The sequence below is a fragment of the Callospermophilus lateralis genome, chromosome 7 (assembly GCF_048772815.1).
Source record: "Callospermophilus lateralis isolate mCalLat2 chromosome 7, mCalLat2.hap1, whole genome shotgun sequence".
NCBI classification, from domain to species: domain Eukaryota; kingdom Metazoa; phylum Chordata; class Mammalia; order Rodentia; family Sciuridae; genus Callospermophilus; species Callospermophilus lateralis.
Window position 1 is genome coordinate 17,274,022 of NC_135311.1, and position 27,901 is coordinate 17,301,922.

Sequence of the window (27,901 nt, forward strand, 5' to 3'; positions counted from 1 at the left end):
TTAAAAACATGCATAACAATTTACATCTTAATCATCTTAAGTGGTTCTAAGTACATATATAATGTTGTGCAAAACTACCACCATATATAACTCTTTTGTCATATAAAACAGAAACTATCTCTAAAACAATAACTCCCCTCCCCCACTCTCCTCAACTTCTGGAAGCTACCATCCTACTTTCTGTAAAAAAAGATATTTGACTAATTTAAGCACCTCAAACAAATGGAATCATAAACTATTTGTCTTTTTGTGGCTATCTTATTTCATTTAGCATACTGTCCTCAAGATTCATCCTTGTTGTAGTGCATTATCAAATGTCTTTTTAAATTTTGAATAATATTCCATTGTATGGATTTACCAAAGTTAGCCTATCCATTCATCTGTTGATGGACACTTGGCTTACTTTCACATTTTAGCTATTGTGAATAATACTGTTATGAACCTGAGTGTACCAAAATCTTTTTAAGATCCTGCTTTCAATTCTTTGGGGCATACACTCAGAAGTAGAATTGCTGGATCATATGGTGTTATGATTTGGAGCTTAAATGTACCCTAAAGGTCCACATGTTAAAGGCTGTTCACAATCTATGGCACTAGTAGAAGGTGGTAAAACCTTTAGGAGGTGGGAACTAATGGGAGGAAGTTAGGTCATGGGGGACATGCCCTTGAAGGGGATCTTGAAACCCTAGCCCCTTTCTCTCTTTTTGCTTCCTGGAATCCACAAGGTGAACCCACTTCTACTATGTGCTCCTGTACTGTGACATACTATGCTGCCACGGCCCAAAGCAATACAGTCAAGTGACCATGGACTGAAACCTCTGAAACTGTGACTTAAAATAAATCTTTCTAACTTTCAGTTGTTTATCTCAGGTATTTTGTCCCAGCAATGGATGACAATTCTGTTTTTAACCTTTTAAGGAGCTGTCATACTGTTTTCCACAGTGACTGTACTATTTTACATTCCTTCCAACAAGGCACAAGTGTCCGTGAGGTTCTGGAACCAAATCTCCAACACAAACAACTATATTTCATTGTGTAAATACCATATATTCTTTACGTACTTATTCATTGATGGACGCCTAGGTTGATTCTGTATCTTATCTATTGTGAATAGAGCTGCAATAAACATGTGGACGCAGATATCTCTTCAATAGGAGTCTTTTGGTGTTTTCTTGTTGAGTTTTATTAGTTCTCTATATAACTGGATATCAATCTCTTGTGAGATATATGATTTACAGATACTTTTTCCCATCCTGTGGGTTGCCTTTGATGGGTAGGCAGTCTCTAATTCTTAACTTCAAGATTAGTTATAGTACGTGAAATATATATCTTATTTTTAAAACTAGAACAAAAAGTATTAAAAGACTGACAATGCCAAGTGTTACTCAGGATGTGGAGCACTTCTAACTCTCAGGCATTGCTGGTGTGTATATAAAATGGTTAAAATGCTCTGGAAAACAGTCTGTCAGTCTCTAACAGATTTTAAAATGAACATATTCCACAACACAAAAAAACTCATTCTTTTCTTAAAAATAGTTTTAGTTGTAGATGCACGCAGTACCTCTGTCTCACTAATTTATATTTATGTGGTGCTGAGGATCGAACCCAGTGCCTCACACATGCTAGGCAAGTGCTCTACCACTGAGCCACAACCCCAGCCAAGAGAACTCATTTTTTACATGTGAAATAAAAACATAGGTGCACCAAAAACATATGAAAATAAACCCCAAAAACAAACACACACACACAAAAAAACTATTCACACACACATAAAAAGAAGTATTGAAATAGACAAAATGTCAACTGAGAATCAATCAGTTTTGCTGTATTCATGGAATGAAATGCTACTTAGCAATTTAAAAGAGCAACTATTATATCCATGCAAGCAACAAAGTGTATGGCTCACAAATACATTATGTTGAGTGAAATAATCCAGACATGGAAGAGTACATAATATAGGATTTCATAAATATAAAATTCAGAAAGTGGCAAAATGAATCCATGGTGATAGAGATCAGCATAGTTGTAGCCTTGGTGAGAGTACCTGCTGAGCAGAGGCAGAAGGAGCTGTCCCAAGGAAATGGAAATGGCCTCTATCTGGATCCATGTCATTGTTACACAGACGTATAGACATGTCAAAAGTAACATCATAAAAAATCTTTTAAAATGCAAAACAAAATTAAACAAGAAATCTGGCAATTAGGGAAACCACATTTTCAGCCTGTTATTTAGAGGAGGTAATGTGGCAAGACCCAACAGATAAGAAACAAGTGGGTGCATATGCAATAAAAAATAACTTAGAGGGCAAGGGGAGAAGGAAGAAGGGAGAGAAGGAAGAAATGGGGAGAAGGAGGAGAGGAAGGAGGGAGAAAATTTAAAGTCATCAGAATCCAAAAGTGAGAAAGGAAGTAACTAAATCACATGCTAGAACTTCTGGTTAAAAGCTTTCTCCAAGAAAGACCAGGTATTGACAAGTTATCAGATAATCCTAGTCATTAAAGATGTTTGCAGACATCTAATCCAGCCTTATGGCAACCCAGTGAGGTCAGCACACAGGAAAGACATCCTGTATATTTAGTGCTGGAGAGCAGGCCCCCCTTGAACCCAGTATAAACAATCTCCAATTATTCACAAAGCCCAGGGCAGAGGAACAGCTGAGCTACTAAGGGCATGCGGCAAAAACCCATGAGGAAGAAGGATGAAATTTAAAGAGCCATATGGTTGAAAATCAGGAGAAGAGGCAAGACCCAAAGAATCTGAACTTAGCAGGAGCTAGAGAAACCGTCTAGTCCAATTCTCTCATTTGAATGATAGATGAAAAGCCAAAGTCATGGGTGTTTTGCTCAATGTTATTAGTAATTCCTTATGTGCATATACAGCAGTTCTGAGTTTATTGGGCATTTTGCAATATAAAATGTCTTTCATTTCCATCATACTTATTGGTTTTCCCAGCAGACTGGTGAGGTAAAGAGGAAAGATTATTTATTTGCTGTTTTGACCTACTTACAAAAATAAAATATACTGGTGACTATTTTCAAAGAAAACAGAACTACATAAAAAGTGAAAGTTGTGGGCTGGGGTTGTGGCTCAGCAGTAAAGTTCTCGCCTAGCACGGGCGAGGCCCTGGGTTCGATCCCCAACACCACATAAAAATAAATAAATAAAGATAAAAAGTGAAAGTCATTCCCTTTTATATTCTATTTCATTCTCCAGATGGATAATCACAGATAAACATGATTTGCATGGTGTTCTATGCACATAAATTAATACCCACCTAAAAATCTAGCTGGGTGCCGTGATGCAAGCCTTAATCCCAGTGACTTTAGAAGCCGAGGCAGGAGGAACACGGTTTCCAGTCCAGCCTCAGCAGCTTATGGAGACCCTCTCTCAAAATAGAAAATAAAAAGGGCTCTGGATGTAGCTCAGTGGTAAAGCACACCTGGGTTCCATCCTTAGTACTACACACATTAAAAAATATATATATATAGCTTATTTTACAAAAATGGTATAAATCTACATACATTACTGAAATTTCTAATCATTATACCATGAAATCTTTATATGAAATAAAATAAAAGCACACTAAAACCCCCATTCTCAGAAGGCCTCTCTCTATGAGTATGATGAAATTTGTAGAACTCTTAGGGAAATGTAAAGAAGTTTACCAAATAGTCAGATATAGTTCTGCACACCTGTAATCCTAGTGCCTGGGGAGACTGAGACAGAAGGATCCCAAGTTTTTTTTTTTTTAAACATTTATTTTTTATTTGTAGTTGAACACAACACCTTTATTTCACTTACTTTATTTTTGTATGTGGTGCTGAGGATCGAACCCAGGGTCTCTCACGCATGAGGTGAGCACTCTACCGCTGAGCCACAACCCCAGCCCGGATCCCAAGTTTTGAGGCCAGCTTCAGCAACTTAGTGAGACTCTCTCAAAATGTGCTATTTGGAAAGGGCTGAGGATGTAGTCCAGTGATAGAGAACCCCTCAGTTCAGTCCACAGTACTAAAAATGAATAAATTGGGCTGGGTTTGAGGCTCAGTGGGAGAGCTCTCACCTAGCATGTGTGAGCCCCTGGGTTCGATCCTCAGCACCACATTAAAAATAAATAAGTAAAATAAAGGTACTGTGTCCAACTATAACTAAAAAATAAATATTTAAAATAAACAAATAAATAAAATGAAAGAATTTATCAATTAATTTAAAAATTACAAAAATAATGAAAACAAAAAGATTAGTTTTATATTTGACAATAGACAAAGATGCCTCAATGTCCCTTACCCACACCATGCTTTCCACTTTCTCCTCATTCTCCCTCTGCTCACCACTTTTCTGACCACCTCTTCCTATATCAATTCTATTGCCTAAAATATGGATGTTTTACTGCCTTATATTTTCCTGATCAGTGTTCTTGGGGTCTTCCCACTCCAATTTTCTTATCAAGGTATATTCCTTATCAAGATAATTTCCTCAAAAATAAATTATTGTTCCTGCTACTATAACAACGTTTCACACCTCTACATATGTATATGTAAAGTATATATATATATATATATATATACTTTACTAAGATACAAGTATATACAATACTAAGATAAAAACCCAATCTATTCTGTAAAAAGCTTTAGATGAAAATAGAATCTGGCAGCTAATGGGTTTTGTGGGTCTTTTATGTGTTCAGACTCTCCCAGGAATTTTACTATGTTGAAATTGTTTATGAGACTGGTACAACAAATACATTTTTTCCAGGTCATCACAATAACTATTGATTTTTAAATTATTGGTTCATTATAATCATACATAATAGTGGAATTTGCACAGTAGGACAATATAATTTGGTTCATTTCATTCCCCAGTATTTCCCTTTTACTGCCCCACCTCCCTTCCTCTGGTCCCCTTCCTGTGTTCGCTGGTCTCCCTTCTATCTTCATAAGAGTGCCCACAACCTTTCTTTTCCTTTTTCCTCTCTAGCTTCCACATATAAGAGAAAATATATAACCCTTGGCTTTCTGAGTTTGGCTTATTATACTTAACATAATGTACTCAAATTCCATCCATTTTCTTACAAATAATATAATTTCATTCTTTATGGCTGGATTAAACTCCATTGTGTATACATACCACATTATCCATTCATCCATAGACAGATACCTAGACTTGTTCCATAATTTGTATATTGTGAATTGTGCTTCTATGAACATGGGGATACATGTATTGCTATATTATGTTGACTTTGATTCTTTGGTATAAATACCAAAGAGTGGTATAGCTGAGTCACATGGTGATTCCACTAAGTTTCTGAGGAATCTCTGCCCTGATTTCAATAGGGTTGTTCTAATCGACAATCCCACCATCAGTATAAAGTTGTTCCTTTTCCCCCACGACCTGTTCAACATTTATTTTTCTTGATGGCTGCCATTCTAACTGGAATGAGATGAAATCTCAGCATAGTTTTGATTTTCATTTCTCTTATTGCTAAAGATGTTGAATATACTTTTGGGCCATTTGTATTTCATTCAAATATTTGTCACATACTTGTTGGCCATTGTATTTCATCTTTTGAGAAGTGTCTGTTTAGTTCACTTACCCATTTATTTCTGAGGCTATATTTTTGGTGTTAAGTTATGCAAGTTCTCTCTTCTTGCTCTTAATTGTTTTCTTCGCTGTGCAGAAACTTTTAAGTTTGATGTCATCCATTCATTAATTCTTCATATTATTTCTCAAGCTTTAGGAACCCTTTTGAGGAAGTCATTGCCTGTGCCAATATGCTGGATGATTGACTCTACATTTTCTTCTAGCAGAAGCAAATTTGTTAGTCTAATTCCTAGGTCTTTGATCCATTGAGACTTGACTTGTACAGGGTAAGAGCTAGAGATATAGCTTCATTTTTCTACCTATGGATATCCAGTTTTCTCCGCACCATTTGTTTAAAGGCTAACTTTTCTCCAACAAACACATTTTGAATACCACCTAGGTGTTAGACATACAGGTAAAGATGGAATATCACATCCCTGCTCTTGAAAAATGGCACTTTGTTGGAAGCAAAAGGCCCATAAACACTGCTTTCCATAAACTCTGGAGATGATGTTATAGAGAAAGTGGCTGGTTTAGGGCAGCCTTCTGGGAGAGACTAAGGCTTGAGTTAAAAATCTAGAAGTGTGAAGACTTTTCTATTTACATTTGGTAGTGGACTTTCTACTGAGCCTCTTGAGTGAATCAATTGATGATTTCTAGCAGGAAAGTTTTTCATGAATCTAGATAATAAATTGTTCATGAAATGGAGGGGAAGGGGGCTCACTGCCACCTGTTTCCCACTCTGGAGATCGGTGGGCTCAATGAATCCTTTCTTCAGACTGGCTGTAAAAGTTAATGAACACCTCCACAGTGACTCATTTCCTCTCTCCTGCTGGTAGTATTTGCTTCACTATCAAGGGATGTTGTAGGGCATGCTTGCATTGGTGCCCATGGTTAATATCTCTGTCAAATATGAAATGCAAAGTTCAAGACCATAAAAATTTGTACCCTCTGGGGACAGTAAAGAGCTCTTGATAGTGTTTTTTTTTTTTAATAATGAGTAGTTCATGCTGTTTTCTTAGGGCTTAGAACTGGGGGGAAAAAGTTAAAGACTCACTTCCTGATCATATAGCCTCTTCACATCTTTCGCAAATCCTTCTAAAAGACTTCATTTGGAAAATATTCTCTTAAAATGCATTCTTTGATCTCTCTTTCATGTTTACCATTCCATTCAGTTCTTTCCACGACACTGCCAGTGATTGAGGCTCTTCTTTCATGATAATCTAGTACTTAGGTGTAACATAATAATAATGATGATGATGATAATAGAAACTTTGAAAATACTTTGGACCAGAAGCAATAGTAAAATAGAAACTGTTCATTAGTTAAAGTGGATACTACATGAGTTGCTGTCATAGCAAAGCTAGAAAAAATTATCCCTGGATTCAAATGAAGAAACAATTAAGGGTTTCACTATTTGACTCAAAAATGGAGCTTATCAATCATTTAAGGAGAAAGTCAAGGGGTCACTGTGATCCAAGCTTCAACCAAGGAAAGTAAAGCCAGAAAAAAACATGGTAGACTTGATGAAAAAATTCGGAACTCAGCCTATAACATCACACACAGTGACAAAGCTTTCTCATCAACGTGTACCTTACATGTCAGCAGAGGCCCTAATGCTTAGAGATATAATTAACTTTGGCTTAAATGTAGGTTTGACAGCTTCCTTCCATACTCCCCACAGTTCCTTCAAGTTCTTAGGACTTACCTGTACAAGTTTTCCTCTGTCCCTAAACTTCCCTGCAAACAGAAACAATTTTTCTTTTGGTATTCATCAACTCATCTCCACAAGAAATTGGTTCCCATCTTGCTGGTCTGCGTTATCCAGTATGGTAGCCTCAAGTCACACATAGGCATTTAACAATAAATTTTATTATTAAAATTAAATAAAATTTAAAATTCAATTCTTCATCATCACAAGTCACATTTAAAATACTTGATGAACATGTGCTTTTGGTGACTACCTCATAGATATCACAGATTGGAGCATGTCTATGAGCATAGAAGATTCCACTGGATAGTCATACCAGTATGTCATGAATTGTTGAGAGCTCACTGAGTATTTGTGGACACACGAGAAGAGGTTCTGGGAGTGGATTCCAGGGCCTTGCACATGCTATGTATGTGCTCTACTATTGAGCTATATCTCCAACCCAATGGAAGCATTATTTAAATATATACATATAAATATATATATAAATATATATATTAGTTGTCATTGGATCTTTATTTATATGTGATGCTGAGAATTGAACCCTGTGCCTCTCACATGCTAGGCAAGTGCTCTATCACGAGCCATGATCTCAGTCCCTAATGGAAGCATTTTTAATCATGCATCTTTTTTCTGGAATGTACTATCCATAGAGATATATCAATATGTATGTTCCCATTTGGAAGGGTCTTTTAGGAAGCCAAGTGGAGTCATTACATCACTTAAGGGATGAATCCTTCCAAGAGAGGAAAGAAAACATCTCTCCATGAAAAAGAAGTGAATGTCTTCTCCCACAAAAAGAACTTCTTGTTCCCTTCATCATGGTACCTACACCCATGTACCCAGATCCTTGCAATCACCTTTGCTAATTATTGAAATAATTAAGAGATGAATAAACACCATCAAAGAAAGAGAAGAAGGCATTGCAAAAAGGGAATAGCATGAAAAAGGGAACAGAAGATGGCCCTGGGGGGAAATACTGACATGTGGTATTGAGGGAACAGAAATTCAAGTGTATGGAGGCAAGAGTGACAGGAGGGGCTGGGATGTGGAAAGGGTTTCCTGCTGTGCTAAAATCTGGGTGAAGGTGGGGCTCAACTGCAGTTTTTCTTTATAACCACAACAACATCAAGTTTGCATGTCAAGAGTTCTCTGATAATACATATACTCAGAGTTCTAATAAAGTCTAAATTTAATCCACATCTGATTTTAGAACATTTTAACTTTATTCCAAATTCTCTCTAATCTCAGTTGTTATTGTCTGGTATTTTAGTTCCTGTTCATATTAAAAATAAAGATACTACTAATCTTATTCTAAGCATAGTTGTAATTATTCATTCCAGTCAACACTTATTTCTTTATTGATTCACATGCTTTTCTTCTGGGGTCATTCTATGTTCTTGCCAAAGGACATACTGGTGCAATGAATGAAACAAAACAATGAATAAAAACCTTTTAAGTTAGTATGATTTCAACATGTCTTTATCCCATACTCACCCTTAGTGATTGGTTGGCTAGATGTAGAATTCCAAAGTGCTTCTCTTCACACTTTCAAGATACCTCTCTCAAGCTGCCTGGATCCCATTATATTTCTCCATTATGGAGTCATTCTGATCTTTCATACCTTATATGTAATTGTTACTGATTTGTGGTTTCTAGGGTTCATGCTTTCTAAATTTCATATATAGTGTGTCTTCATGCAGATTGCTCTTTCATTTTAAACTAATTTTACTCCGCATTGGGTGGATCTTTTTGATTCAGATATTTTTCTAGTCCGTCCCAAAATTTCAGGTATGGCCAGATGTGGTGACACATGCCTATAATCCCAGAAACTAGCGGGGCTGGGGCAGAAGTATTACAAGTTCAAGACCAGTCTCAGCAATTTAGCAAGGCCCTAAGAAGGGGGGGGAGCTTCAGTTGTATTCTACAAATGCCCTCATTTGGAACTAATCAAGGGAGGATTCAGTGGGAAGCTTCTTAAGTTCTAGAAATGGCTAATTTTATTAGCTGTTCTATTTCTCTCTCCTCTTTTGTTCATTATATTAAATCTTTATACAGTGGTGTAGAATAGCAGAGCAAGGGACAGGGTGGAGTGGGAAGTGATCTACCTAATCACATATTTTGTAAAAGCTTGGTTTTTGTTTTGTTTTTGTTTGTTTGGGCTCTGAGGATTGAACCCAGAGGCACCTCACCACTAAGCTATATCCCCAGACTGTTTAATTTTTTTTTTCTATTTTGAAACATGATCTGGCTAAGGTGATCCATCTGTCATCCTTCTGCTGGGATGGCAGGCACACACCACAATTCCTAACCTGTAAAAACTTTTCTGTATTACATGTGGACCTGGGTTTTGGAACTTACAAGGCTTGGAGTTACTATCTTTGTTGCTCATTGTGCTGCGAAGCAGTGGTGATTCCCATCCAGCTGCCTAACAGAAAAAGGTTTGTGTTAAACAGGTAGTGCATACAATGAAATTCATCTGGTCATACCATCCTTCCACATACCGATGTGAAAACCAAGGCTCAGAGAGTTTCCATAGCATGCTCAGTGCTACCTAGTGAAAAGGGGCCAAGCGCCATGGGAAATCAGACCCCCAGAGCATCATCAGAGTAGAAGTTAAAACGTCCTTTGTAAACCATTGAAGCAGAGCCTTCTCAGGTCCTATCATAACTTCATGCACAGGTTGGAAAAATACAATCAAAAAAGGCTCAGTAGCATTTTTAAAAAACAGCACTGAGCTTGGAACATGGAAGCTTAACTTCTGATGTCAGCTTCACCTACAATCAACTGTGGACTGAAGAGCTCATGACCCTTCTCTGGGCCTCAGCTCCTTTCCAGTAGAGTAAGATTTGATAATTATTGCAGTTCTTTCCAGGTTTAAGGTTTCCAGACACACAGACCCTTTACAGACTGAAGTCTGTACTTCAAGGCTAATGACTTCTGGCAACTACAACGTAGTTTAATACTTTGCCATCTACTCTGGAAAGGAAACCTTGTTGCCCTTTCCAAATAGTTTATTTTTTCAACAAGACCATGCTTCTGCAAGCAGGGCCATATTTTGAGTGAGAGGTCCCAGGTTCTAGTTCCACTACTGGCCAGCATTGAGAACCTGCGCCCGTTTCCTAATCTTTCTTGACATTGGGTTTCTTGAGGGTGTAATGGGGATGCCTTGTCCTACATTGATCATAGGGATTTTATTAGGATCTCATCTGATGATCTAAGAGAAACCGTTGTAAAATATTATATCAACAAAAGATATTTTGACATCATTGCCCTGCATAAGAACAGAGTTTCAGTATCTTGTTCTACAGGAAGAACTCACATAGTAGAAATCTGAGAAACCCAATGCATGCTGGGAGAGAGGAGGTTGGGCTTCAGAGAGGGAATTATGTAAGGCAAACCACATGGGTCATGACACATAGGACCATGCCTGATGGTAAAACCTGTCTTCAAGGATAGAAACATGATTCTTTGGAGCTAAAGTGGGGCATCTTTCTAAAAAGAAAGGGGAGATATGGGCAATCTGCAACAAAAAAATATAAAGACAGAGAACAACAAAAAAATAATAAGTGAAGTAAGGGGAGAGGAAGATGGGCTATCAACAGACTATAGGATACTGTTGATTTTTATGACATGGGATATAAAGGAGAGATTCTGTTTGCATACTGGGAGAGGTTCTTTTTCTGGCTGTTCAAAGCACAAGTTGCCTCTACCTTTAAGTCATCACTTGCATGGTTACATGGTTGATTTTCTTCTCTCTCTCTCTCTCACTCATTTTTTTTTTTACCACAGATAAGGCTTATTGTTGGCAAATAACCTTATTGCCCCTATGATGAAAATAAAGGTTATTAAATCCTGAAGCAAGATGATATAAGAGCTCCAGAAATTTTGCCTGGGACCACTGGAGACGCTGAAGAAGGCAGGGTTCTCAAAGCCTCGGGGCCAACCAGGTAATAACCCTCATGGAAACAGGGTCAAATGGCTTTCTTTGGACCTCTGTTTTCCTCTGCTAGAAATTACAAATCATAGCTCTCATGAGGTTAGTGATGCTTTTTGTTGCTGTGTTGTCTGATTTGAATTGCTTATTTTCTTTCTCCCTCATTTTGAGGAGAATCTGCTTTGGTGTCTCTCAGTGTTGGGTTAAATCACAGCTCTGCCACCTACCAGCTGTAAAACTTTAGAAATGTGACTTAATCTCAATGAACATCACTTTCCTCACCTGTAAAATAAGGTAATGATACCAGTAATGCAGCCTAATTGTGGGACTTAAATACCATGGCATAGGCATCCATTAGACATCAATGATTCATTTAGATTGATTTAAAAAAAAAAAAAGCTGCATCCTTCTTCCCCCCACACATCTTGATAAATTTTAATAATTTGCATTATAAAGGGTTTTAGGACACTGATAATATTCCATTACTTGTGGGAGGATATAAGTGTGTATTCATGTAATTAATAAAAAAGGAGGGTATACAACAGTTCCACACTCTTCACCTTTTGTTTTCTCCTGTTAACACTCATCAAAGTGTTCATATGGACCCCAGATTACATATTGCAGGAAAGTCTCCAGTTCAGATCTGTAATTCCACTATTCCCCCTAAGCCATCTATTCTTTGATAGCTCGACCATGTGTCCTGACTTTTTACCATAAATTATGGTCAAATAAAAACTGAATGGGTCATTCACTTAAATAATTATTTGACAAAGAAAATCTAGAACCCAGTTTCAGACTTATACTAACATAAAGCCTAGATAGATGAAAAAGAAGGGATTAAGGATGACTATTTTAAACTATTGCAACAGTGATGGTCAGATAGCCTGATATAAATTCCAAAAATTCTAAGGGAGATCATACATAGGACAATGGAATCTTTTGAAAATTTCAGAATGGTAACAAAAATATGAATCAGAGAAAAATAGAAACTGGGAAACACTGTTAATAGCATATAAAAGACATACAAAAAGATCTCACAAATCATGATCAAAAAGAACGATGAATGCACAGTGGCGCACACCTGTGATCCCAGCAGCTCTGGAGGTTGAGGCAGGAGGATCATGAGTTCAAAGCCAGCCTCGGCAAAATTAAGATGCTAAGTAACTCAGTGAAACCCTGTCTCAAAATAAACAAAATACAAAATAGGACTGGGATGTGGCTCAGAGGTCAAGTACCACCTCCAAAAAATGGTGAAATAGAAAAATATTAAAAACTGTCAACTTAAAATACACAAAAGAAATACAAAAAGCTAATAATTATTAAAAAAGATGACTTTATTAGCAACTTTAATATAGTGACAAAATATTGATGTTTTCTTTAATATACCTAAATTGGGGGGGGGGGGGAGGCGGGTGGGGGGGTGCGGGATTTTGGTGTAGAGGTTGGAGAAACCAACATCCCTGAAAACTTCTGGTGGAACACCCGGTAAAACCTTTCAGAAGGAATTTTAGCAGAGTTTCAAAACAAAAATTGTGCACACTCTTAAGTTGCAACCTGGCATAGGTGAATTTATATGAGAATCAAAATTGCATGAGGAAATGTGAGTACAAGAACACCATTAAAATCAATCTGTTTCTGAGAAACAAAACCATAATGATGCAATTTATATAAAATTATACAAAGAGATTCATAGAAAGATGTCTGTAAGGCTATTCACTGAATAGTTTAGTTCTGAGCAATGGTATTTAATTTTTATTTTCTGGTTTTGCATTGATGTTTTAATAACATATACTTTTTGATAATGGGGGAAGATAACAAAGCTACTAAAAAAAGTGATGTCAACAAATTATAAAGGAAAAAGTGCTGGGTTGAAGACAGATCTAGCTGTAACTAGTAAAAATAAGACTTTATTTTTTTAGACCTCATGTTTTTTTTTTACATTTAAAATCTGAACGTTGGGCCTTATGTTTAATTTGAACCTTAATATTAAAAAATTCAGTGTTGGAACCATTTGATTTACTTTTCTTGACTTTAGAAAGCCCTTCACTATCTAGTTGAGAAAGCTCGCCCTCTGCTGGCTCTCCCGAAAATAACAGGAACCGGCTCTCCCATAGTTTATTAATTGCCTTCTCCATTTAGACTATTAAACTGTTCAGACTGCTGTAGTTAGGTCTCGGGGCACTGGTCCAGAATGCCTTGCAGGAAAGAACAAAATCGTTTAAATTAAGTTTTCCTATCTCTACATTAACTTGATATTCTCTTCATTGCAAAATCTGCATTTCACCAGAAAAATATTATTTTCCTCCATTAAATTCCTAGGTCCTTTACATTGGTGAAAATGTGTTCTGATTGCAGATCTGGGAAAATCTAGGAGTTGCAAAGAAAAACTAACAAGGACTCTGAGACTCTTGGAGTTGAAGTATCGAAAGTACTGTCCTTAGGGGAAGAGGAAGATGGCATCCAGAAGTATGCGACTGCTCCTGCTGCTGAGCTGTGTGCTCAGCCCTGAAGTCCTAGGTGGTGAGTAAGGCCATGGAGTGGAACTGAGCCCGCGGTTGATTCCACAATGCTCATGATACAGTCATGGACTTTCCCTCTCCTGCCCCCACCTCCAAAAAAAAAGCCATTTGAGCACTGCAGGAAATACATATTAAAGGTGCAAATGAACAACAATGTGGTAAAAAGTTCTAGGGCTCTTGAATCAAACTACAGCCAACCCTAGATGGTTGTAAGCCAGACATAAATAGAATAAGTTTTGAAAGTTTATTGTGAAGGATATAGAAACTGTTGAAAACACCATACACCTAGCAGACTGCCAATAAATGATAGCTATCGTCAGAACCTTGTAATATTTAGACACTGTTTTCCTAGAGTTCCACTGAGCAGGAACTCCAGTTTGCAAGAAATCTGCAACCTAATCGGAGAGATGACTCTTCACACTTGTAGGCCAAGAGTCAAGTACAAAGTAGCATGTCAACAAAATGGGAAGCAATGCTATAGAATCTACCAATGGAGAAAGTGGGGGATGGGGAACTGAGTGTGCTAAAAATAAATATCATGGAAGATCTGAAATCTTCCATTTCCATAAAATGTGGGTTTATGTGATATAACTATTTTGTTCTACTTATGAAAAAAATGAGGCCCAGAGAAAGGTGGAGACTTGCCCAGGATCACACAACAAGATGATGTTTTCCTCTGGCTGGCTCCTGGCCCTAAGTGTCTAGTAAAATCCCATGTGGCCTTCTGGGAGTTGTATGTGGAAGAGTGAAGAATCCTGACCTGAGCATCACTTCTGTTGAGAAGAAGGGCTTCTAAGGGATCCTTAACTTAGTATCGTCCATAACTTAGTATCGTTCCCACTTACCCTTGGGAGGAAATCTGAAGGAAAGCAGCATTCTTGGGTACCATGTTGGCCCCCACAGTTGAAATCTGTGGACCTTGCTATCTTCTACTCTTTATACGTCCTTGTACTATGTGGTCCTCTGTCCTCAACCTCACAACTATTTCTAGCTACTAATTCTTTCAACCATTTATGGGTGTTCAGATTCTGGGAACTCAATCATCTTTTCTTTTCTTTCTTTTTTTTTTTTTTTTTTTAGAGAGAGAGAGAGAGAATTCTTTAATATTTATTTTTTTTTAGTTTTCGGTGGACACAACATCTTTATTTTATTTTTATGTGGTGTTGAGGATCGAACCCAGCGCCCTGCGCATGCCGGGCAAGTGCGTTACTGCTTGAGCCACATCCCCAGCCCTTCCTAATATTTCTTATTGGTGCATTATAATTACACAGAATGGTGGAATTCATTGTTAAATATTTGTATACGCACATGATACAACAGTATAATTTGGCCAATAGCATTCCTTATTATTTTCCCTTTTCCTCCCCTCTTTCCTCCTCCTAATCCTTTTCCTCTACTCCACTGATATCCCTTTAATTTTCATGAGATCCTCCGCCCCCCACTACCTTTCCTTTCCTTTTCCTCTGTGGCTTCCACACATGACAGAAACATACAACCCTTATCTTTACAAGTTTGGCTTATTTCACTTAACACAATGTTTTCAACTTCCATTCCTTTTCTTGCAAATGGCATAATTCTATTCTTCTTTATGGTTGAATAAAACTCCATTGTGTACAGATACCACATTTTCTTCATCCATTCATCCATTGATGGACATCATCCACCTTTTCTGAACTGGGCAAGAGAATGCAGGACTGCCCTGAACTGGCCTGCACGGTTACCTTTGTGGCCATTTCTACATGAACAGGTAGTTTCTTGCTGCTCTGGTGCTGGGTTGACCTCAGGCTGGGGCTTGGCATTTGCGTCTGCTATCTCCTGGGAATAATAAGCAAACCCGTATTTCAGATTTCACCAACCTCTCTAGTTTCCCTCTTTAGGAGCATATGTTGTAAATATGTCATATAGAGAATCTGTATATTCTCTGTGCTATGGCTTACGGGAAAAGTCTGATCTTGTGCTTAAAGGAAGTATGGAGAACTTAGAAATGAATTTTCTCTCTCAACAGGACCTATGGTGATGATTGTAACTCTTATTGTTTCTGCAATGATTTCTTTGTTCTGGACTGTGTCTGTCCTTCACCTTGGAGCAATGCACAGGACCAATTCAATGGTTAGAGAGCCATACAGCATCATGATTCAGAGACAACAAAAAAAAAGGCTTCATCTGGTTAATATTTTCAACAATATCACACTGACTACAGTAATAATGATGATTTTAATAGCAATTATTCTATCAGCTTGTATTTATTGAACAATTACAATATACTAGGCTCTGTGCTAATCACCGTATATTCGTTAAACTAATTGATCCTCCCAGGAACTCTCTGAAGAAGATATATATTGTGAATTTCCCTCTGCAGACAAGAAAACAAGACCAGAGGAGGTTAAACAATGTTCCTGACATTGCTCCTCTGTCAAGAGAAGCAGTGCCTCAGCATCATACTTCTGCTAAAGAAGTTGGTCTCTGATGGAGAAAGATGGTCAGAGAAGTACAAACCAGATGTCAACAGCTGAGACTTCTTGTCACTGCATGCATATAATGGGGAGCTCTAGCATCATGAGAGGTGGGATCTGGGGTCTAGGGCTGCTGGAAAAACATTGAACCCTTCCTGAGGGTCCACTACACTCCCCATCTGGTGACCTCAGAGGGTCTTTCTGAGGAGGTCTCTTCCTCTGTACAATGAGATACCCATCCCTGTGTCTCAGGGAGGGTGTGGTACTTAGGGCATTCTGAAAAGAATGTGGTTGGCTTTAAAACAAATAGCTTCAGAATAGTGACTAAGATGGCAGGAGCTTCTCCCTGGAGTCAGACTGTCTGGGGTGAAATCTTGTCTCTGTCTTTGCTATGGGATCCTAGGACATGACCGTTTCATTTTCTCATCTGGATCATGGGGATGAGTATCTAACTCATAGGGTTATTGTGGGGATGATTAGAATATATGTAAATCGCCTGGAACAGTACCTGGTACACAGCAAATGCTCCACGATTGTGTGGAGCAGTAGGAGGCCCAGCAGTGCCTCAGCAGAGCAGCAGTTGGTTGCATTTCTAGGAGCTGAAATGTCTCCACCAGGGGGCACATGGCCAGAGCTGCACTCCTGCAGGGCCGAGGAGGAGAGAAGGGGAAGATGGAGAAAGAACAGAAGGCGAACACAGAATTGCAGATAAAGAGAGATTTACAAGCCCTTGTCATCAGGAGAAAAAGTAGCTAAGTCATCTTTAAAGAATCTTGCTTTGAAAAAAAAAAAGAGTGACACACAAAGCACAGAGACCAAAGAGAAAGAGAGAGACAGAGAGACATGGAGACAGAGAAAGAGAAACCAACACTTAGAAAGACCTGGAGATGCACAGAGACAGATTGGGGAAAATAACCGAGACGGTCAGAGACGGAAAGAAACCCTCAAAGAAACAGACACAGAGGAAGGAATGAGGGGAGAAGAGATTACTGATTGTCTGGCCTGAAATGTAACATTAGGTCTGCTTTTCCCAACCCCCGCCCCTCCATCCACTCTGGATTCTCTGCCTGAGCCTCTGGGATCTCTGCTGTCACTACCCAGAGTCAGGAGAAGGAAAGGCCACCGCGGTGGAGGATCTGTTCTGATGCATTTGCCCACAGAACGCCAAGGATTCTGGCATTTCAGAATTAATGAGGAATTCCGATCCAACTGCACCAAGAATATTGGGTGTGAGGTCAGGGCTCTTTGTCCTCAGACTTAGGGTGGAAGACTTGGGCTCTTCTGGACCTTTCTTTCAGGATATTCCCACCAATAGTAAGTCAGAAGCTTTGCTTCTGAATCTTCAGGCTGCCCCTTTCAGACATCCCAGCCAGTTCATCAGCTCTGTCTTTATGGATGATGATCAATGGTCAGCCTCCTTCTTAAGATCAGCTTTAACTTCAGGGTCAAGGATCTTCTTTGCTTTCTTTCCTCCTGATATCGTAAGCGAGGCATCCCAACCTGCTGATCATTTCTGTTGCTAAATTCCTAATTTCTAATTATTTCATATTTATTGAAGGTTGCGAGAGTTAGTGGCGGGAACATGGAATTTTAAGTCTTAGAACTGAATCTGAAAAGCAGCTTTTCCATGTTACTGTGTGACCTTGAGCAGGTGACCACCTCAGCCTGTTTCCTCATCTCCCTAAATTATTCTGATGAAAACATAATATGGATAAGCCCCTTTGCCTAGTACCTGGCACCAAGTAAATGATTCCTATGTGGAATTTGGTGATAGTGGTGACAGCATTAGGAGCAGCAGTGGCATAAAGTTTTTCTTTTTCACGTAACATAAAATTTTGTCCAATTTTCTAGAAGTAGTTGAACACAAGGCATTTAGATAAATGAATATCTTTGCTGCTTGGTCTCAGTGTATTTCTGGTACCCCTCAGCACTTCTCCTTCTTAGCTGGGTGATCATTAGCCATCATTCATAGACACAACAGCACATGGGAAGGATCTAAATCTATCATGAGCATCTTGTTCCAAGCCACAGCTGGGACTGCAGTACAGGAAGATGTGGCTGGATACTAGATTGAGAAAGTCCTTAAATGCTAATGAACAAGAGCTTATGGGAAAGCAGTGGGGGGCACCTGGAGATGAAACAGATCAGAAGGGCAGGGCAAACCAATGACAACCGTGTCAACTGATTGGGAAGAGAAGAATGTTACTATGATAACTAGTCTGTGGATAGCCACTGTGGGAGGAAAGACCCTTGTACCCATCCAGGGTGTCAGAGTGTAGCCACATTATCACAAAGTCCAGACTGCTAGCTTGACATTCCCTTTGTCACCTAGCCCCTCTGCACTTCCATCCATATCCCCTTCATAAACTTCCAAGTCAAGTGATGTGGCCCATTCACTAGTTGGTGAGCAGAAAGAGTGTGAGTTGCCCTGAATCATGGCTTTCTTTGCCTCAAGGCTCTTCTGCCCAACCCAGCCCCTTTTCTTAACCTGTCCCCTCCCCTTGCAACAGAAGCACAGCCCACCTGTACTCTGCTTCCAGCCAAGTTGCCTTTGAACCTGTTCCATGTATCTCCACCTAAAGGATTCTTTCCTCTCACTGATACCTAAACCCACCACTTTATACCCCTCCTCCAGTCCTGTGCTGCCTGAATCATAGTTGTTTGGTCTCAGATACCAATGTGGTTTTCTGCCAGATGCTGAGTATGTTTACCCAGTTATGCATTTTAGATCTGAGGAAATGACCACAGTTGCTTAACCACAGTTGGTTAGGGGACCCACTGTGAGACAGACCTGAGCCAAAATTCCATTGTTCACCTGACCTCTATAAGCCCCACTCTTGACTGCTAGGCCACAGTATCATTTAGGCCTCCTAGAATTAGTGTCAGTTCAGAGTCAGGGTCCAGAGTCAGGGTCCAGCAGTCCCAGAAAGCTCTGACTATTTTCTTCTCTCCACTGCACAGTTATTCTGGTAAAAGTCCACCGGTCCCTTTGAGGAAGCCTGAGGGAAAGATTAACAGTGTACATTTTTAGCAATGCAGCAGGGTCCTTCTGAAGAAAGGACTCTTCTATCTTTTCATTCAAAGGGTTCTCAATCTATAAGCTGCATCAAGTCTGGGCTTGACTGTTTTTGCTGTCATGACTTTTAATTTTTCTTACTTTTGTTTTTGAACAGACATCATCATGAGACCCAGCTGTGCTACCGGATGGTTTTACTACAGGTCCAATTGCTATGGATACTTCCGGAAGCTGAGAAACTGGTCTGATGCTGAGGTAAGGGATTTGACCATTTGGCTTCTCTCAAGCAAGGGGCCATCCAGAGCCCCAGATCTCATTTGATTCAGAACGAGGAAGAGCTCCCCCTTGGCATTTTGAGGAGAAGCCACCTGGACGGTGAAATATAGAGAAGAGGGCTGCTGTGTTCAACTCATTCCATATTGTAAGCACTGATGAAGCAGATAGGATATGCTCAGGCCCTGGATGGGCTGCAAGGACACAAGAATGAATAGGAAACAGCCCCTGACCTCCACATAGAACAAAGGAGAATGAAAATACCAGGAACTTGCAGGAAAAATTAGTTGAATTCTTGAGTGAGATTTACCAGAAAGAGAGTAATATGTAGGAAGGCGTGGGACAGAGGCCTCATAACTGCCTAAAGAAATGGAAGTAATCCCAACAAATGGGAGATTTCATTGCTCTACACAACCCCAAAATGTACTGATGTTATTTCATTGAGACTTTGTGTGCAGCATCCCCAAATAGCCAGTCTCAGTAAGTGGACATTCACTGTTGTCTCTGAATGTGGTTTATTGAAGCGACTGGCTGGGGAGGCCATGGGGGTATGATGTGGCATGGTTTGGTCTCAGAGCCCCTGCACACAACTTAAAAGAAATAAAGCAAGGGTGGAGCACCTACCACGTGATAGCTACTGAGGACTCAAAAAATAATCCATGGCTTTAAAAAGTACAGGATGAGTGAGGATTGTGACATTTGAACAGAAAATGCCAACACAGCATGAGCATAGATGACTTTTCTAAGATTATACCAAAAATGATTAATAGGGAAAACCCAGGGAGGTCTGCAGTAATGCAGTGCTTTCCTGAGCTGAGTCCTGAATAACCAGAGAGAGAGAGAGAGACAGAGAGACAGAGAGAGTGTGTGCACACGCGTGCAATGGAGGGAAGGAGGGAGAGAAAGAGTGTGTGAGAGAGGATTAAGCAAAGGAATTTCCCAAACTGCAATTTTGAGGAAACTGAACCTCAGAGAGGTGAAGTGACTTGTCAAGGTCACAAACACTAACAAGAGGCAAGACCAGGTCATCAGGCACTTCCTCTGACCTAAATCTCTTGCCCGCACCTTGTGCTGCCTGTTCCTCACAGACCTGAGTCTGTAGCATTGTTTTTTCCCATGGTGACAGGAGTCTCCTGTGGGATTTAGGTCTTAGTTGCTGGAGGAGTAAGAGGGGGCTATGTGAGTCCCTTCTGCTTGGCACACTAAGGTTCCAAGGAGAGGGCTGTGCTTTGGCATCATTAATGGGACCTCTCCTTGTGTGCAGCTTGAGTGTCAGTCTTATGGAAACGGAGCCCACTTGGCATCTATCCTGAATCTAAAGGAAGCCAGCGTCATAGCAGAGTACATAAGTGGCTATCAAAGAACCCAGCCTGTATGGATTGGCCTGCATGACCCACAGAAGGTAACCCCAGACATGGCTCACAAATGCCTTTTGAAAAAGCCAGAAAGATAGTCCCTTTCTGGGAAATGGCCTCGTGGCCCACTAATAGGGGCACAGGTAGTGGCTCTTCTGTCAGGTGCCTCTAACCGATAAAAGCCAAGACATCAGGGTCAGGAACCCAGATCTGGCCTACAGTGGAGGATATAATTTAAATAGTACCATTTTACAAACTTCTATCTAATTAAGGTCCTCTTGAATCTTAGAATGTGAAATTACCTGCTTTCTAGACCCTTTCAAAAAAGAAATTAGGTTGGTGTCAGTATGTGTGTGTCTGTGTGTGTGTGTGTGTGTGTGTGTGTGCAGGGAGACTTATCATGAAACTCAGATTTATTACATCTTCATTAGATCTTGAATGGAAATTGAAAACTTTTTGCTGATCTTTTTCTCAGATGCTGTTATTTCTTTTCATTATCCTTGAGTTTTTTCCCAATGAACTCTGGCTATACCTTCCATCAATACTTCATTGTAAGGCATGCCATGTGAGGTTGCTGAGGTCTGCAGTTTATAGATATTTTGTGGAGCTTTGGTTCTTAACTCATAGGGACACAGGAGAAAACCCCAAAACTTTGTTTCTTGGTCACACTGCAAGAGATACCACAGACATTCATATCACATCTGTCGTGAACACATATTTATCATTTAGAATGTACCATAAATATCTTCCTGTTTTTTTCTCCTCTTGAATAGTATGAGGAAACCAGTAACCTTTGGTCATAGTTGCTATAAATATTTTATACACTTACTCATCCTTTAATGATGTTTATTTTATTATCATAAATTTTACATTTTTATCTATTTGTAATTGCTGTTAAATAGAATGCTGCTCTTCATAGATAGGATAAATATTTACATCTGTTTCTAGAAGAGCTTTGTAATTTAATGTTTTATATTTGTGACCGAGAAAAATAAGTGACAAATAAACATTTTAAAAATTGAGCAAAGTCTCTAGTAGTCAAAAAGTATAAGTTAAGATAATATAATTTGACTTGTTAGATTGTCTAATTTTTGCTTTGTCTTGATGAATATTTTTAAGTATATTGAGAAATTGTTCTTATGCCCAGTTTGTAAGCATGTAACTTCTACAACTGAACTATTTTGAAACATACTTTTGGCAATTCATATCAATAATCTCAAAATATTCATACCCTTTAACCCATTAATTCTTCTTCTGAAATTCTATCATAAGGAATATGATAGAATATGAAACAGCTTTATGAACTATTCATAAAGTATTCAGAGCAGTTTTCTTTATAATAATTGTAATTTGGAAATAATATAAATGTCAATAGAAGAAAATAAAGGGAAATTATTGTACATTTTTGCCATTAAAAAATAATTGGAAAACAAGTTACAAATTGAATATATATTTTAAAGATTACAACATTGGGGAAATACTTCAAAACATTGATATGGGAAAAGTTGTTTGTTTGTTTGTTTGATAGGACCCAAAAAGTAAAGGCAAAAATAGAGAAATAATCTCTGAAGAGTAAAGTTCTGTTTAATAGTAATTGTGAATAGATAAGAATATAAAATTTATAATAGTTAAATAATCATCAAACTAGGAAGCTTCCCTATAGCAAAAGAAACATCAACAGAATGAAGAGACAGCTTGCAGAATGGGAGGACATATTTACAAACTATTCATCTGACAAGGGATTAGTATTCAGAATATAGGAGGAACTCAACAAATTTAACAAAAAAAAAAATTAATTAAAAAATGGACTAAAAATGTGAATAGGTGTTTTTCAAAGAAAGACATGCAAATGGTCGATGAGTGCTGGAAAATGTTCAACATCACAAATCATCAGGGAAATGCCAATCAAAACCACCTGTCACCTCACTGCGGTGAGAATGGACATTATCAAATAGAACCAATAATAAAGGCGGTTAGGATCTGGGGGAAGAGGGAACCCTGGCACACTGTTGATGGGAATACAAATTAGTACAGTCATTATGGAAAACAGTATGGGGGTTCCTTTGAAATTAAAAAATTGAGTTATGGTAGGGCCCAGAAATCTCACTATTGGGTATTTAGCCAAAGGAAAAGAAACTATTATGTCAAGGAGATACCTGCACTCTCAAGTTTATTGCAGCACTATTCATAATAGTCAAGTTATGGAATCAACCTAAGGATCAATAGATAAGGAAAACGTGGCCCTGTATACAATGGAATTTTATTTATCCATAAGAAAATAAAATCCTCCCGTGTGCAGCAACACAGTTGGAACTGGAGATTGCTAGATTAAGTAAAATAAGCCAGACACAGAAAAATGCCACATCTTCTCACTCCTCTGTAGAAACTGTGAAGAATGGAGTATAACAATGGTCACTAGAGACAGGAAAAAGCAAGTCTTCCTGAAGCCCTCCAGGAGAGGGAAATGATTGAAAATTGGGCACCAAAACACAGATTAGAGGAATTTTTTTCTGGCTTTCCATAGCACAATAGAGCAATTGTTGTCTACAGCAATCCCTGACATATTTCAAAATAACTTGAAGATTATCAACATTCTGAACACATAAAGATGATTAATATTTGAAGAGATGGAAGTGCCTTTACCCTAACCGATTATTACCCATTATATATATATATATATATATATATATATATATATATATATGTATTTGATTATCACATTATAAGTATATACAAATATTATTTCTTTATGAGTAAACAGAGAAATGTAATGATCCATGAAAATATTCACTTCAGAAGTAAGTTTGCTGAAATAGCAGCAGTTTTCTCCTCTCAGTTTTTGAGGATAGTAACTTTTCTGTTTTTCATTCTTTACATATACCTGTACTATCCAGTTTTTACAGTGGAAACTATTTTTAAAAAGCCTACTAGGGTTCCGGCTTGGGAAGGTAGGCTGGCTAACTTCTGTCTCCTGTCATTGCAGAAGCAGCAGTGGCAGTGGATTGATGGGGCCTCATACCTGTACAGACCCTGGAGCGGAAGGTCCGTGGGTGGGAACAAGCACTGTACCGAGATGGGCTACAGGAACAGTAAGTGCACCTGCATTCTGTACCTCTTCCCAAAGCACGGCTCCTTCCCTTGATCTGTTGAGAGCAAAGATGGACATTGTCACATTTTCCCTGTCACAACAATTTTCTCCTACAGGACAATGGCATTGCCAAAGCAAATGTTTACCAAACTTCAGTCGTCTGTGACCACTGAACAATCTTTGCCATGCCAGTAATACAAGCTGTTCAACAATTTACTCTGTATTTTCTTTAGATCCACTCTTACATATTTTCTTAAATATATTTATTTTAAAATCAGACTGTATACCCTGAAGGGGACACATGTCCCCCTTTGGTAAATCCAGGCTGAATCTCAGCTGCAAACTGCGTGCACTCAGTCACTTGGGGTTCAGGCTTGCCTTTGCTTGCTTTCATTCTTCTCTCTTTATGATACTAAGTTATATTTTCCAACCTTAATACCAAGGACCAATGATGTGGAATGGAAATTCATTGTTGGTGTGGGGGAGGGGGGGCTATCCTGTATAATCTGGGAGGTTTAGCAGCATCCCTGGTCTCTCTAGTCCATAGATCCCATAAACACCACTCTCCTTCCCAGGATGTGCCTACCAAAAAAATCTCTCCAGATATTGCTAAGTGTGTTCTCCGGGGTCAGATTCACTGGGCATTGAGAACCACAGCCAGTAAGTGAATGGAAGTTTTCAGTGGCAAAATAAGAACACAGAGTTTTAAAGGTGAAAGAATATGTATATTTGAGAACATCTTTGTGAGTCTAAAAGACCACCATAAGTGACACCAGACCCGTCTCTTAGCCAAAAAGTGGACTGGTGTAGGGACTGGGTCAAGTACTCAGCAACTGGGTCTAGGGTAGAAAAGGGACCAGGTGCTTTGGTTTACTACTGACCGAGGGATAAAGCTCATAAGAACAACAACAAAAAAGAGTGAGGGAACTTTCTAACAGCAAAGGGGGGGAGGGTGGTCATGAGGAGACAGACTTGAGGAAGACCCTCAGAGACAGAAAGCTGGAGAGAGGACTTTCACTGACCGTCAGAGTCCATACTGCTGTACCAGGCGTCCGTCAGCACAGGACCCATCAGCAGAAGCTACCAAAATGTGGATGCCTACCCAAATGAAGGAGAAAGCTGAGCTTTCGGCACCATCCAAACACACCACAGGCTCGCCCAGGAAGTTGTGATAAACCCATTGCTAGAGCCAACTAAGCAAAAGGTGGACATCATAGTTTTCATTGTAGTTGAAACATTCAGAGTGTTTGACGAGAAGCTTAATGACACACAAAAGATCCACCGAGGAGCATGTTAAACTATGAATTCCAGGTATTCATTTCAGATCTACAACATCAGACTCTCTGGGGCTGGAAGATGGACCAGCTTTGGGGAAGTGGTACACCAGATGCCTCCCAGAGTTCCTTGCAGACTCAGGTTTCTGAGGTTTCCACTGGTCAAAGTTCTCAAACAAAAAAAAAAAGTCTTTTCCCTGTCAGCCCTTGATCAGATGAGCAAAAAAAAAAAAAAAAAAAAAAAAAAATTCCATAGTGATGTCGCCTCAGGTTCTCGGGAGCATCTGGTCTGTTGCATCTCCTTCTTTCACTGTATTTACTTACCTCAACTTGACTCTTAGAGAACAGGCTCCCAGAAAGAAACCACAAGTAAGGAACCAAGGCTGAGTGAAAACCAGGTGGAAGGTATAATTGGAAAGGACATGGTCTTCAACCCCGTCAGTGTCATTTCCTATGTAGAAAATGGATTTTTGCCCCCATATTCCCTTTCTACTTTTTAATTTTAAAATTCAAAGTGTGTAATATTAATCTCCCAACTCATAGTGACATACACATTCTCCTCTCTCAGTGACAAGGCTCATTCCTTTTTCTGATTTCTATTTAGAAAAAAAAATAGGAAATTTTATTCTGTGTGGCCTTTGGTCATCCTCTGGGACCTTCTGCTTTATACCACAGTGTAAACTGTTTCGTGACTCCCTGGTGGTGTTGTGTTTCCTGACTTATCTTTGGTTCACTTTGAGACATTTAATAATGGTAACTACATTCTGCAGTTTATAAAGAAATTTCACATTCAATCTGGTTTGTGGTCAAGAGCAGGGGTTCTGTATTCTGAGTGCCCAGGTAGAATTCCAGCTCTTCCCATTCCTTTGTACCTCAGATGCCTGAAGGAAACAACAGTACCAACCAGGTGAAGTGCTTCCACTGCAGTGCAGGCTGGGCTCATGACTCCTGTGCCCCCAAGTGGAGGAGTTTGATCTTTACCCCCCCCTTCCCTGCACTTCCCCTCCCATGATGGAGAAGGGGAGACAGATGTCTCTCTAGGTGGGTGCCTGGGGTGAGCTGGCTGTTCTTGGTTGCTTAAAGCTTCAGTTACGGTTTATTTTTGGAATCTGTGGGTATCAACTCAAAAGGACCCAGTAAGAACACCTTCCATCTCAAGCAGCACCCAAAGCATTTATGCTCCAAACCAGACTCAACCAGACCCCCTTGGGGTAAATTCCATGCTGGTGACCTCATGCACCATCTTTTTGCCCTGCACTGTGAAAATGCCCAATAAGCCTGCCATCCCCATTGCATTTACACTATGTGTCTCCAACTTTGGGCTCCATGGATGTGAACATGGGCAGTCCCTTCTCTGTGCTTCCTGAGATCTTGGAATGGGAGAGGGAATGGAGCAACACCCCTCCCTCCTAGGCTTTCTCACACCCAAGAAACACACACTGCCAACAAGATCGCGTCTGCTGGCCAAAGCCCAGGCAGACACCAAATTGGGGAAAGATGCATCACTCTGTAGCAGAACACCCTGGGATGACAGGGGACTCTGAAGAACTTGATTTTGGGGGAGTGAAATAGTTAAGCCTCTCCTCAAAAACATCTCAAGTCCTTCAAAAGGCTCCTGGCTCCTGGCTCCATCCATCTTTATAAATGGGTAGCCTGGTGGGATGTGACTGGCTTCAGCAGCTTCCAGTTCTTTGAGAAGAAGCTTCTTAGAGATCAACTATGGACTTTACGGAGGAGCACCCCCAAGTCCTCACTGTACCCTTTGTCAAACATGAGACATTTTCAGTAGATTCATGTCAAGCCTTGCCTCCCTCCAAAACAGGATGGAAGGGAACTTTTGCAAGTGCGTGTAACCTTTAAATGGTTCTTCTTTCTGTTAGTATTTGCATTAGTAAGGGATCTCCAGAGAAACACAAATAAAAGGATGTATGTATATGGAGAGATTTATTTAAAGGAAGTGGCACATGTAATTGTGAGGACTGGTCAGTCTGAAGCATGCAGGGCAGGTTGGCAGACTGAAAATTCCTGCAAGAGTCAAGGCTTCATTCTCGAGCCTAATGACAGTCCAGAGGCAGAATTCCTTTAGCTTTAGGGGACCTTAGTCTTTCCTCTTAAAACCTTCAACTCATTAGACAAGGCTCACCCACACGTTATGGAGGGTAACTTGCTTTACTCAAAGTCTACTAATTTAAATGTCCATCGTAACTAAAAAATAATACTGTCACCACAGCATCTAGACAGCTAGACAACTAGCAACTGCTAGACATCTGGACCAAAAAACTGGACCTCATAGCCTGGCCGAGTTGATACATAAAATAGACATAATTAGCCAGGTGCAGTGGTGCATGCCTGTAATCCCAGCGGCTTGGGGGGCTGAGGCAGGAAGATCACAAGTTCAAAGCCAGTCTCAGCAACTTAGTGAAACCCTGTCTATAAATAAAATGCAAAAAAAAAGGGCTGGGGATGTGGCTGTTTGGTTAAGTGCTCTGGTACCAAAAATACAAAAACAGAAAAATAGCCATCACTGGGCTTTCCCCATGACTAAAAGCAAAACAACAAGACAACATGGGTAAGCTCAGTACTGAACTGGATTGATGATTGATTTAAATGTCTGTTTATTCTCTTACAGACTTTGTAACTTGGAACAAAAATGAATGCAGCAAGCGCCAACACTTCTTGTGCAAGTACCGACCATAGA

General features: G+C 39.5%; 1 protein-coding gene across 2 annotated transcripts; it reads left to right on the forward strand.

Annotated features, from left to right (window-relative positions):
• Nucleotides 1–13,678: 13,678 nt before the first annotated feature.
• On the forward strand, nt 13,679–27,900 carry Reg4 (regenerating family member 4). Of its 2 annotated transcripts, none has more exons than XM_076863466.1 (5): nt 13,679–13,745; nt 19,371–19,468; nt 20,751–20,888; nt 23,825–23,930; nt 27,833–27,900. In XM_076863466.1, the coding sequence occupies exons 1-5, from the start codon at nt 13,679–13,681 to the stop codon at nt 27,898–27,900; spliced, it is 477 nt and encodes a 158-aa protein (XP_076719581.1). The 2 variants fall into 2 exon arrangements, with proteins under 2 accessions (XP_076719581.1, XP_076719582.1); XM_076863467.1 differs by having other exon boundaries at nt 13,679–13,742.
• The last annotated feature ends 1 nt before the right edge of the window (nt 27,901 follows it).

Coding starts and splice junctions, on each gene's coding strand:
- Reg4 (XM_076863466.1), top strand. CDS start 13,679: ATGGCATCCAGAAGTATGCGACTGCTCCTGCTGCTGAGCTGTGTGCTC. Junction 13,746..19,370: donor CAGCCCTGAAGTCCTAGGTG/GTGAGTAAGGCC, acceptor GTTTTTGAACAG/ACATCATCATGAGACCCAGC. Junction 19,469..20,750: donor GAAACTGGTCTGATGCTGAG/GTAAGGGATTTG, acceptor CCTTGTGTGCAG/CTTGAGTGTCAGTCTTATGG.